The 13300-nt window shown below is 41.3% G+C and overlaps 2 protein-coding genes across 5 annotated transcripts in view; one reads left to right on the forward strand and one right to left on the reverse strand.

Moving 5' to 3' along the window:
* LOC135081224 (cytokine-like nuclear factor N-PAC) overlaps window positions 1-13300 on the reverse strand; it is a 52408-nt gene that overhangs the window by 34974 nt on the left and 4134 nt on the right. For 2 of the 3 annotated variants that reach the window (XM_063975974.1, XM_063975972.1), the window contains exons 5-7: window positions 12791-12943; window positions 11846-12049; window positions 10034-10207 (exon numbers count right to left, since the gene is read on the reverse strand). In XM_063975974.1, the coding sequence (XP_063832044.1) occupies window positions 10034-10207; window positions 11846-12049; window positions 12791-12943 (531 nt within the window). The remainder of the gene's footprint in view (window positions 1-10033; window positions 10208-11845; window positions 12050-12790; window positions 12944-13300) is intronic. The other variant, XM_063975973.1, reaches the window with a different exon arrangement.
* On the forward strand, window positions 39-4804 carry LOC135081214 (leucine-rich repeat and immunoglobulin-like domain-containing nogo receptor-interacting protein 3). 2 transcript variants are annotated; one of them, XM_063975960.1, is made up of 5 exons: window positions 39-479; window positions 1038-2729; window positions 2808-2955; window positions 3124-3264; window positions 3547-4804. In XM_063975960.1, exons 2-5 carry the CDS (start codon window positions 1066-1068, stop codon window positions 4192-4194), a joined length of 2601 nt encoding a protein of 866 aa, XP_063832030.1. In that variant the 5' UTR covers window positions 39-479; window positions 1038-1065; the 3' UTR covers window positions 4195-4804. The 2 variants fall into 2 exon arrangements, with proteins under 2 accessions (XP_063832030.1, XP_063832029.1); XM_063975959.1 differs by having other exon boundaries at window positions 39-358.

The raw sequence follows: 13300 nt of genomic DNA on the forward strand, positions 1-13300 counted from the left end.
GCGTGAGCGAGACCGACATAGCCCCGCCGCGCGTCACAGACAAAGACCGCGCACCGCGCAACTCCGACGGCCGCCATTTATTTCTTTCTAGTGCTCGCCACCGTCTTGTGACAGCGTATTTCATTATCAATAGCGCAGAGCTTATTCGTTTTACTTGTGAAATTTATGTATTAAATTTTATGCAAATGTTATAAAACTAGTGTGTATACGGTTTGTGGTACTCTACGATGGAATCTAATGTGTCTTATTTGTGAAGTGAAGCATTTACCAGCGAAATATGGCTGGCTCGTTCGCATCTGTTGTCAACACAAAATAACGTGGATTATGCAAGTTGGAGAAAAATGTGAACGATCGTTAGGTAAATGGGATTTTGTGTATAAGTTACAAGCGTTATTGTGAATCTGTGCGTGTGAAAGAAAGGTCGGCAAAGCCGATACAAAGTGGGAATGTTCTAGGAGCTGGCTGCGCTTTGATGTAAGGTGAGCCAGGCAGTAGCTGCCGACCGTAGGCTGTGTCACTCCGCGCTGGCCAGCCCACGTTGTGCTGAGCCTAGCCTCAACGTAAACAGCACAAGTGAACATAAATTAACATTAAAATTATGCGCTCAACAAAACTAATCTCTTCAACCGAGTATTCGCAATTTTAAATATCACAAAGCTACCTTCATTAAATACATAGGTATTTAACAAAAAAATAAATGTGCAACTTTAGCATACCAGTCATCAGTTAAATATTCGATTTACAGTATTAGAAAACAGTAAACTAGGTCTAGGTAACTGTACAGTTCAGTGTGCACTAACTATGTGCATGTAAATCCGCAACACAGTTGTTTCTGTAGCATGAAACATGATAAAAATTAGTCAACAATATCAGTCTTGATAGTGCTCAATCAAAACATAAAAATTATACACATCATTGGTGTAAGCTCAGTACAAAGATAAATGTAATAAATGAACACACACATGCATTCCCCAGTAAGCTTTGTGATACTTAAAATTGGGATCATCTGCGTGAACGCCTTCTCTCCATTGTTTCAGTGAATAAGACTATGAGGGTTATAATATAATGCAGTGGGTGCACATAATATTGGCGCTGGCAATAAGTCGCGCGGCGGCGGCGGGCTCGGGCTGCCCGGGCGGCTGCGCCTGCTCGCAGCTGCGGCTGGCGTGCGCGGCGGCGGCGCCGGCCGGCTTCAACCTGACGCGCGCCGTGCTCGCGCCGCACGGCTCCCAGCTGCTCGAGCTCGCCTGGACCGACTCGCGCATCCGCCACGTCCGCACCGGCGCCTTCGACGGCCTCCACGACTTGGAGTACGTCGACTTGAGCAGAAACGAAATCAAAAGAACCGAAACTGGACTCTTCGGTGGACTGACCCGGTTGAAACACCTGAATCTCTCGAGGAACCAACTCGATGACATACCCAGATTAACCTTCACCGGCCTGGAGAACTTGGAAGTCCTCGATGTGTCTTACAACAACCTCCACTTGATACCATTCCAGGTCTTTGGACCGTTGACCAAATTGCAATATTTGGATATCTCACACAACAGATTAGCTACATTCTTAGATTACTATTTTAACCCTAATAGACAACTGAAAACACTGTTCCTAAATCATAATAGCCTAGTCAAAATTACATCTAACGCTCTAGTCAACTTGAAAGAATTGGAGACGCTGGATATCTCTAGTAATAAATTAGAATACATGCCGAAGTTGATGTTTGATAAATTTGAACAGTTGAAGAGGTTAAATCTGAGTTATAATCTGTTCCAAAACATATCAAGTGATGCTTTTAAGAATCTTAAAAATTTAAGGTGGTTAAATATTGGAGGAAATAGATTAAGGATGCTGCCGCCGACGCTCTTCCATAATAACGAAAATCTGAAAATAGTCTACCTCGATCACACAGAAATACAAGTTATACAAAACACTAATTTCAAGGGTTTAGAAAATCTTGAGTATCTTTACATAAGGAACAATGCTTTTTTACGTGAAATAGAACCTTTCGTATTCCAAGACACTCCATCGATAACACATTTGGATATAAGCGCAAATGTCTTAACATTTTTACCGCAATCTCTGAAACTACTCGAAAACCTGAGAGAGCTCAGGATAGGAAACAATCCGTGGGCATGCGACTGCCGAATGGCGTGGTTCGGGAGCTGGGTGGACCAGCGGCCGCACATCATCAAGTCGGACTTGAGTTGCGGGCCGCTCTCGTACCCGAATGATATGCTGCCCATTTTGGCGAATACCAACTGCAAGCCGCCCACGCTGACCTCCAGCACGCCGCTGTCGCTGTATAGACTGCAGTCGGACGCGCTGCTGCAGTGCCGGTTCAGCGGCAACCCCGCGCCGTCGCTGACCTGGATCACACCCACCAGCGCGGTGTACCACTGGAACCCGGACCCGCTGATCCCGGACATCTTCCACAAGCACGGGGTCGCCCACGACCAGTACTACCGCCCCATAGACAACACCGAGTCCAGAGTGAGAATCCTCGACGACGGATCGCTATTCATAAGAAATATACATAGAGAAGACTGTGGAACATACTTATGCTTTGCAACGAATCCTTCGGCGAACGTGTCCGCTGAAGTCGTCCTGAACATAGACCCGATGACGATGTTTGAAATAAAAATATACAGTTTGATATGCGGGGCTATATGCGCCGCTGCCTTCCTGGGTCTGACGTTGTTGGTGCAGTTCATACGTTATGTGTTTTATAGGTTGGTATTTTGAGTCGTGACAATACAGTTTGTTAATTTAAATGTGCAAGTGATTGTAACACTGAATGTTAATTACAGGTTTCGGCTATTGGAGACGTGCTGCAGTTGTTGTGCGTGCGTCACCCACGACGCGCCGAGGTCCCGGCAGATATACAGCATGTTGGACAACATTGAGCAATATAAGAAACAGCAGTTGGAAAAGCTGCGGGAAAACTATGCCGTTCAAGTAAGTTATTTTATAAATCACTTATATTTACTTGAAATGAAAACTAATTAACTTTCAAAAGGGGAATTAGGACTAAGTTGTTGTGTGTAATTTGGGAGAGGTCTATGCCCAGCTATGGACGAAGATTGATTGTTTAATTTTTTATTAATGTGGCCGTATCTTTCGTAGGTGCATAGAATAAAAGAGAACTGCACTCAGCAAATGGAGTGGATCCAGAGCAGCTACTCCACGCAGGCCAGCCACCTGCGCAACATCCGCGACATCGGCACCAACCACCTCACCGCTATGAAGGACCAGTACTACGACCAGGTAAGACCCTAATTAGTCTCCTTTTCATTGCAATTACATTTGATTGTTCAAAACTTTTCCATCGGTTTTCTAATGATACTGTCGTATTAAACGCAGCTGGGAAACATGTCAGTGCAAACTTTTGATTACTATCTTTAGCTTTAATTACCCTGAGAGAAACGTTCATCGTTGCTGGATTGTTAATTAAATGTTTACATAGATGTTTAGTCAAAACACACCGCTTGATTCCGTACAATTTAAGCCTGAACGTGTGTAACGATTTTCACGCCGCCGTCTGCGCAGGTCAAACGCGTCCGCGAGTACTCCACGAGCCAGCTCAACTGGGTGCGCGAGAACTACGTGTTCCAGCGGAACAAGATCCGCAAGTTCAGCGCGCACCAGGTGCTGCGCATCCGCGAGTCGTGCAAGTACCAGCAGCAGACGCTGAACAAGGTGCTCGAGAACCTGCCCAGCCTGTACTTCGACAACTGCCGCTCCGGCTCGTGCGGCCGCAGCGACTCGGCCGCCTTCGACCCGGACGTCGAGGTGATCGACATGTACCTCAAGGCCAAGATCGAGCAGCTGGCCGGTCTGCCCTGCCTCGACGACGAGAGCAGGGTGTCGGTGTACTACACGCCGACGGAGCGCTCGCTGGGGTCGCGGCGCGGCTCGCCGGTGCCGGAGGGCGTGCACATCAACATGATCGAGCGCGGGCCGCCGCGGCTGCTGGCCATGGTGCGGCCGCTGCGCGCGTCGCCGGACTCGCCGCCGCCGGGCCCGTCGCGCGCAGGGGAGGTCAAGCCGGCCAGCGAGCCGCTGCTGGGCCGCGGCGCGCGCGTCCTGGCGGCGAGCGCGAGCAGCCCCGAGCTGCGCGAGGCGGCGCGGGCGGCCCTGCACGAGCGCGCGCGAGTGCTGCTGGCGGTGGAGCTGCCGCCGCCCGCGGGCTCGTAGCGGCGCGCGCGCGTGTTCCGCGTGCAGGCGCTGCACGGGCGCTGGCCGCCGCCCTTCGTGTAGCGACCGAGAGCTGTGATAGACTTGTTTACGTTTAGCTCGTCCGCGACGCGACGTCTAGCGGTAGCTTGTAAGTACACCGATCGCGCAGTGAGTTATCCCGTTAAGTGTTCCGTGGGCGATAGGCCGTGTGAATGCGTCTGTTCGTTTCTATCGTTTTCCGTTTTGATGTATGCTTAGGGTGAACTTAGAGCGTTACGCGTTTTGTATTGTTTAACTCGAGCCGTAGGTGAAGTGAGGTATAGTGAAGTTGTTGCTGTCTCGCGCCGCGGGGCTCCGGTCCCGCGCCGCGTAAATTCCTTCGTCGTCCGAGACTTTCATCGTCAAATTTTAATCGTAATATAGTATTTATATATACTTATATATTTTGTAATAACAACGTCGTACAGTCGAACGAAAATGAGTCTTGCAGTGATATGCCAAATAATACAATCCAGCAATGATTATATAAAGTTTCTTAATATAAAATATACAAATATTGTTGAAGATTTTCTAAATATATAACAGGAGTAATCAGCTAATCATGAAGAATAAATTATTTTTCAATGTATTTTTGGTATTATTTACTCATTATTACCTCAAATGAACTAATTGAAAAGTGATTGAAATGTTTCATCATTAGTTAGCTAACAATTTGGTACACTCAGGTAAATAATTTATGGTGACGTGAACTAGTAAAAGAATTGTGACTGAATATGATCCCTCAATAATTTGCAAATAAAACACTTTGGGAGTTTAATAAGTATATTTGCAAAATAAGACACCACACAATAAATTGAGCACGAATATTTATAATTGAAGTCGGTGGCAGCGTCGGCAAATATTCCACGAAACTAGAACTACGTTATACTTTAAATGTTGCAATGCATTTACAAAACATGCCAATACAAATGAGTGTGAAGTGCTAGTTGTGAATTTTAAAGAAATTAAATATTTACTCGTATCTTGCTTTAGCTACTAAATACTAGGAAGACTATTGAAGATTAAATAATATGTTATTGTTATTAGATGATATTCTTAAAATAGGGTTAATGGCGTCAGTCAAACTTTTTGGGAAAGTCTGGCGAATGCTGGACCTGATCCAATTGATATGACTTCTATAGTAGTTTGCGTGAGTTAGATCGCCAACATTTACAAAGCTCTCAATTACTATAAAATTAGGCATAAGTATTAATCGCCTCGCTTTAAAATATCAACGATTTTCAATTTTAAAAGATATTTAATAAAATTCGATAATAGTAGTAATATAGAAATTTCGTTTAAGGCTTTAACAACTTATCTGCCTCACTTATATGATACACTAATACGCAAAATAACGATGCAATCGAGAGACGAGTTCTAACTCAATACCGCGTAAAACGATACCTTTATGCACATAAAGGAGGTACATCGCACTGACATTGTGTGCAAAGTAAATAGCACTACTGTGGGGAAGATAAACTCATGTTTGGGTTACATTCTACGACAGAACAAATAAATGGCGCCCTATGAACTGGCTAGTCTATTTAGTAGACTGAGTGCGCGAGTGAATGCGTTAAATAAATAACTTTGTATATCATAACGTGTTAAGGTGTTTATCGTTAACCATGCTTATTAGAGAATTATATTTCAGTTAATATATTTCAAATAAGATACTGCTCATTTGATGGTAGCAATCTATGTAGCTTAACTGATACTTGCTCATCTACATTTAAATCAATACCTACTTATAATGTCATATTAGCATGAATCATAAAAAAGTTAAATTCATACTAAAAAGCCGAATAGATATTGACACAGTCAATGTAATGTTATTTCAAATAATTAATAGCGTAATTAGAAATTCGCATCATTTGCAATTAACAAATAGAGGAAAATTAGTGTACCAGTTGTGATTATGTAATTAATTAATGATCACTATATTTATCTACTTCCTTAATGTTAAAGTAATTCCTAATATTATTCCCCATCATGCCTAGAACTCTTTTGACTATGATATTGACAAATCTTTATAAATCATAGCTTAATAATTAATTAGGATATTCGTCGATTACATAATTTGCTGATAGAGTACATATGAAATCATGACGTAATCTTTTAAATATGACAGATTAAAGTACATACAAGAATTACTAAACACTGATCCTTGGGGCAGTCAAGTGTTTCATAAAACATATTCACTGCTCACAATTATGTCTCATATAGTTTAAAAAAATGTTTAGTAAGATTTTGTAAGCCATATTATTTAAGTTTCAGCCAAATGACGTCCACTGCAGGACAAATATTTAAGTACATAAGACATAGAACAGTTATATTAGAATCTCTTGAAAGTTTAGACAGAAGCTCTTAAAAATTGACACAGACTTGCGAGTCGAGTCTAGTGAAATTAAAAATAAGCAATATGTTTTGCTTATTTGTGACGTGTGTAAGTGCTTTTTAAAAGCCTACTTGCAATAATAAAATGACTGAATGAAATGAATCAGCCAGTATGGACGTTTTTTGTTCAATAAGCAATTTTCGATTTGAAGCTATTTTGAGTATCATGATTTCATATTTACCCTGTATATTTACTAACTTCAACGTGGTGTTTCTATTGTTAATTATTTAATATATTATTAGACTAATTACATGCCTAATGTAGGTGGTGCAACATTTGGTCGTCACAAATGGTAGCGCATAATGCTTTCTTAATGCGATGGACGCCATGTGGCTCTATGTTGAGACACAAACTATAGATTTTCTATTGTTTTAGTGTCTCGGTAGTTTTAGACTCTTTTTAAATTCTTTGCAGCTCCTATAAAACCTATCTAAGATAAGTAGATCCGGAGTAGTATTTATCTATTAATAGTACAAAATTACGAATCCGTAGCTTTGCACCGAGTTTTTGTAGACTTATCATAACGATTTGAGCAAGGACATGTCTTTAAGACAATAAATGCCTACTGTTAAAAGACTATTTGGCTGATACTCAAACTTTACTCAAATAAAAAAATTGTGCTCTATAAGCTCTGAATAACGGATTTAGTATAGAGTTTTGCTTCACTAATGTCACCTGCTAGCATAATAACTAAAGCTAGAAACAGAAAATCGACAAAATCGATTTTCTTATGTAAATTTTTAACAGTCACTTCGAAAGCTGAACAAATTTTCAATTTAAGATCAAAATACAAAGAATATTTTTTACTACTGCAACACTACCGCAAAAAAGGAAAGTCTATCTTAATTTCAACCGTCTACAAGATATATTGAGACAAGTGACCAATGCGTTGTCAACGTCATCGCTATTACAAAATTGGTTGCACTTGCACCTCTAGTAAGTAAGTCTACGAGTCAGCCCAAAATGGTCGTACTTAGACGGTAAATTATAATAATGTTATTTGTTGCACCACGATATACTCTTGTTGCACCACGATATACTCTTTTTGCACCGCCTTACTCTTTCTGCATGACCCGTGGTTGACTGGCAGAGAATGCCATCCGGCATTAAGTCCGCCACAGTGCATTGTCTCTATGTGTGCTGAAGTTTAAATAAATAAATAAATACTCGTTAACTAGCCGAGCTAGACAACGAACTAATGCTTTTTAATAGCCTTTAACATTACTATGTGTAACTATGTTTATATTATCTATTAAAAGTTATAGTTTTGCTTCAAAGTAATAGTTTTGTTTGTGAAAATTCTTAAAAAGTCGACTTCTTACATAGTAATTAATTAACATTACTATACGAAAAAATATAATCAAGGTGTGGTGGAATAGTCACGATTCTATATAAGACAGAAAATAGGGTTAAATCAATCACGAAAAATACAACTTGAAACTTACTTCATTTATAAAAGAAGCTTATTTCAAAATTTGAAAAAGATTTAATTATTCAACAAGCTGATGAAATGAGTTTAATTAATTTTACTTTCTGGAAAACTTTCATATTCTTTGATGAAGATAATTTTTTGTCCATCAATAAAGAGGTAACTTATATTTCCACTAAAATAGTACCTATCTACCAACTTGAGGTTAGTGACTTCAGTCACATAAATCGTTGGGGTCAAATTGACCCAATTAAATGACTTAGGTTGGCCATGACTGAACTAAAGAAAGGAGAAGACTTCAAATGGGATTCTGGAGAGCGTAAGTAGTAAATGTAATGAAGACAAAAGTATTATCAGCCTATACTTGAGAAAAAGTAGCCTATGGCGTTTAGTAGGTAAACTGTAACAAACCGAACACTCTTATAACTAACACTACATGGATTAAATTAAGGTAAATAAAGGTTAAATGAAATTAAAGCTAAATAATCAGGATACGTTCGAGCTGAAATGCAGGCGAAGAGCAGGGAAGAAGTTAAGTTGTATCAAGCTAATAACGTCCGTATTTCTGAGGCATATAGTGCATATCTCATCGACTGCTGTCTACATCGATTTCTACGCGACTTGGGTCCAGACGTTGTTGAAATGTTGTACCACACTTCCACTGAATCAAAGTCTATCTCAATTACAATGAATTGAAATAGACATGATTGGATCTACGCCGACAGTCGTTTTAAGCCTTGGCTACTCCCTAGCACTATTTGATTTCCGTAATTTGAGGTTGATCTGTCTCTGTCACTCATGTTAGTATAATGGAAAGAATGAGAGGGATGACTTCATACAACTAGACTGTTCTGGTTTGCTCACTACGTCTTAATACGCACAACCTGAATTTCATAGAAATATGTGATTGTGAACGCAAATGAAACTCCTGCTTTCATATAATTTTGTTGAGGCTTGTCCACCTTGGTAGCAAACTAAAGAAAAAACATTGTAAGTAATTTCATGTCGTATGAGAAAACCTAAGAAGTGTGAAACAGATGAACATGAGAGGAGAGATGCTGAAGGAAGTTTACAATATAATAAATTGATGGACACGATCTACACAATGCTATAAAATAAATAGGATGAAAGAACTCAAAGTAAGACGAAAACTTACTGACAATGCCTGTAGTCGAAAAAAAATCTATCAATAATCGTGAATCTATTGCATGACAAACCAAATAGCTTGTATACTATTATTTGATAGATAACTTGAAATTGAGGTACTAAATACAGTACTGTAATACACTTTGATTTCTAAAAAGTAAGTAAAGAGCTAAAAGGACACTATCCATCACCTATCTATTGGTTCAGGACATAAACTATCATGAACAAAAAGATTATTACAACTTAAACATACTTTAGTTTAAAACAAAACACTGATACCTATTTTATGACATGAACGAAAAAACCTTGGTCTATGCCACGACTACCTAGCACATCATCAAAATCTTAGTCAAGTCTTACCTATCCACATTTTAGCCTCAGACTAACGAGGGATACAAAATATAGATTGAGAGGCAACAAGACCCTCTGTGTGGGTCATTAAGTCTCAAATTGCAGTGCTGCATCAGTAATCCGAATTCTGAAATACAACTCTATTGTGTCATGTAAGTCTACAAAATGCATCAGCAAGACCTAGTAGTGTGACTCGGCTTTCATTATTGCTTTTCTTCCCCATGCTTTCTCATGGTAACCAATCTTACCCATAAAGAATGTCATATAAGTCAATAGACCTAAGGAACAAATTACATCAGCAAGACCTAGTAGTGAGAATGGACTTTCATATAATACAGTAACCCGATAGAGATAACTGCGCATCTCCCCGCGTTCGTACCAGAGCGACGATGTGACGTCACAGCTGCCAGGTGCGCAGTTAACTCAAACAAGTTGTAGTTTTGTTACTTTCCCACGTATCAAGTGACCAGCCCTACCAGTAAAGTGGAGGCACCTACCTTGGCAGCCGTCCTGTTCCACACCACGACCTTATGTCCGGAGTTGAGCAGGTTCTTGACGATGCCGCTGCCCATGATGCCGAGTCCGAGGAACCCGAATTTCATTTGGCTGGCCTTGATGTTCTTCTCCAGCAGAGTCTCGGAGACGTTCTCCAGGTCCAATGGAGGAGTCTCCTGGAAAAAGAGGAATGTGAGAACACTTTTTGGGATATTCACCTGTTGTTATTATTATGTTTTGCGTTTGGCTATTCTTTGGTTAACAAGTCGTTATTACAAGTACAATTAATTGAGATAATATAAAATGATATTCAATCATTCATTAATCAAATTAAACATTTAACTGACTTTGAATAATTTTGACCACAAAGGTTACAATCGCATCCCACCATTCTTTCGCTAATGTTTGAGTGTTATCATCCAGCTAAATCATCCATGAGTGCACACGCACACTACAATAATGACGCTCGGATCAAACTCCCCACACCCCGCGCTTCCCTCGACCAAAAATTGGTGGGGCGCGTCTTCGTGGATGAAACGAACTATCTCTAAAAAAACTATTAATTTTGTAATTCAAGTAGAGAACTGTTAGTGGTAGAATGTGAGGTGGATAAGAAGAGGAACACATAGAATAGGATGACAACTAGTTGTTATTATAATTCCTAGGAATTCTACTTCATATTGTCAAAGTAGGAAGTCCCATGTCCTGTGGATGTTGTAGGAGGCGACTCAGAGACAATCAAGGAACATCATTCCCCCCAGCCACCTGGCAGGGCGGGAACGGAAGCCAAATCCTCATTTTTACTTCTGATCCTTCATCCAAAACAACCACACCAACGCGTGTATAGTCTGGTCTGTGAGAACGTAGAATTTTGTCCAATGACCCCAAGCTACCCATCCTTATCACTCGCGCGTAATAGGGATGTTTCCTGGGTCAAAAAGCAAGAGTTTTAATTAGTCCGTCAGTTAACTTATCAAAAAATACTCTACACGTATTTTTCACTTTTTCAAACTAATGAAAATTTAAAGAGACAAAGCGCGCCAAAGTTCATAAGAAGAGGCCCGTGACGTCAATGCTTGCATAAAAGTGCCGCACGTTGTGACGTCGTGCGGAACTTCAACGCACCATAACTATGTAATTATTTGTTAGATTGACAAATAAAAATATAATTATGTGTCCAATATTTTTTGATATTAAACATGACTACTAAAAAAATTTTTTTAGGAAACTAGCCTATTATATTGCTGTCGCGACTGTGCGACGGGCGCCCGCAGTGAGTGTGCGAGCGTGACAGCAACATAATTACGAGTGAGCGATAAGGATGGGTAGCTTGGGGTCATTGGACAAAATTCTACGTGCTCACAGACCGTGCTTTAGATCGCAATCGCCGGCGCAATCATAGGCCAATGACAGGTCGCGCGGACTGTCATGGGTCGCGAGTTGAAGCATCCGCGCGCTTTTGTGTTAAGTGATGAATTGTATTTAAAATGAGGCAATATAATGTGAAAGTTAAGTATCCAGTGTTTCATTTATGAGAATAGATCTACCGGCCTCTAATAATTGTATCTTGGTCCTATACTGTTGTTATACCTAATAACTTATTACTTATTTATTAAAGCGAAAGGTCACTGATTGACTCACTCATCACGAAATCTCAGAAACTACAAGTGCTAGGAATCTCAAATTTTGCATGGGGGTTCTTTTTAGAATGTAGGTGCTCACTAAGAACGGATTTCACGAAACTCCACCCCTAAGGGGGTAAAACGGGATCGCGAAGTCGCGGGCGGCCGCTAGTAAGTTATTATTATACTCACGGGTCGCAGAATGTTGGAGGGGCGATGCAGCAAGCTGGACTTCTTGGAGAACGAGTGGTTGAGCATCGAGGGCTTCTCGGTGGCGAGGTCTGAATCGGTGAAGGATCGCGCGCCGCTGCTCTTTGCCTTCTTGCGGGGCGTGCCCTTGGTGCCGGCCGACGACGACCGTTTTATAGGCTTCACCTTTGAAATGCCCAAACGTATCTATAAATGTTTAGAAGATTAAGCATTTTGAAGAAAAACAGGAGAACGGAGCAGTCCGGTGCCATGTTTGAATGGTATGAACTGGATGATTTTGGATTTTGCATTATTCTCTAGCGAAAAGGGTTTTTCTATGACTTCCATACAAAAACCCTTTTCGCTCTAGTTCATAGTTTCAATTGACTTGATTTAAAATAAAAGTTGTTTAAAAATTCTTACCTACATAAAGTAGGGCTGACTACTTTATGTAGGCAAGAATTTTAGCCAATTAAAATATGAAACTATGAACCTGGTCAGAATTCAAATCGACCAGTTACACCGAATCGTAAACGGTGGGTTAAGTTTGAAATGAATGAAAGTGGCAAAGGCAGAGTAGTGACAAGAATGCCTTCAATGAATGGGAAAATCTTGGGACCACAAGGTGGACCGACGACCTCATAAAGGATGCAGGCCGCTACCAAACGGCCTTTGTGGAAATCATTGGGGGAGGCCTAGTTCAGCAGTGGACGTCCTATGGCTGAATGGAACATACCTTAGGGGTGGCACTCTTCTTCTTGACCTCGGGCGAATGCCTTCAATGAATGGGAAAATCTTGGGACTACAAGGTGGACCGAGTACCTCATAAAGGTAGCAGGAAGGCGCTGGATGCAGCCTACCAACCGGCCTTTGTGGAAATCATTGGGGGAGGCCTAGTTCAGCAGTGGACGTCCTATGGCTGAAATGATGATGTGAATAGGAACATACCTTAGGGGTGGCACTCTTCTTCTTGACCTCGGGCGAGGAACCTTCCTCCGGCTCGTCGTGCGCCTGGCGCGTCTCCTCCTCCTCAAGCACGTCCTTAAGCTTGTCGAACTCCTCTTCAGCGTTGCGCGCGTGGTCGTCCAAGTCACCGAATTTCTGGCGCACAAACTTACAACTCAGCAACGCATGAGACATGTATATCGGGACTATTCCCACCTCTCGTTCAAAATCCTACTAATATTATAAATGCGAGACAAAAATATTTTATTCAATTTTGACCACTGGTGGCACTTGTGAACGTCGAAATACAGTAAAAAAAAGGTAGCCCTTAAGGAGCACTTTACATGCCTCCTTATCTTTTGGCTTCGAGACAAACATGGCTAAAGCCTGGTCCGTGAGCACGTAGAATCCCTTCCAATGACCCCAAGCTACCCATCCCTATCGCTCGCGCGTAATTATGTTGCTGTCGCGACTGTGCGACGGGCGCCCGCAGTGAGTGTGCGAGGGATTCTA

This window comes from Ostrinia nubilalis, chromosome 19 (assembly GCF_963855985.1).
Source record: "Ostrinia nubilalis chromosome 19, ilOstNubi1.1, whole genome shotgun sequence".
Classification (NCBI taxonomy): domain Eukaryota; kingdom Metazoa; phylum Arthropoda; class Insecta; order Lepidoptera; family Crambidae; genus Ostrinia; species Ostrinia nubilalis.

What these genes read in the sequence shown, in the direction of transcription:
- LOC135081214 (XM_063975960.1), top strand. Translation starts at nt 1,066, where the DNA reads ATGCAGTGGGTGCACATAATATTGGCGCTGGCAATAAGTCGCGCGGCG. An exon ending in GGGAAAACTATGCCGTTCAA is followed by an intron (nt 2,956 to 3,123) that starts GTAAGTTATTTT and finishes TATCTTTCGTAG; the next exon opens with GTGCATAGAATAAAAGAGAA. An exon ending in AGGACCAGTACTACGACCAG is followed by an intron (nt 3,265 to 3,546) that starts GTAAGACCCTAA and finishes CCGTCTGCGCAG; the next exon opens with GTCAAACGCGTCCGCGAGTA.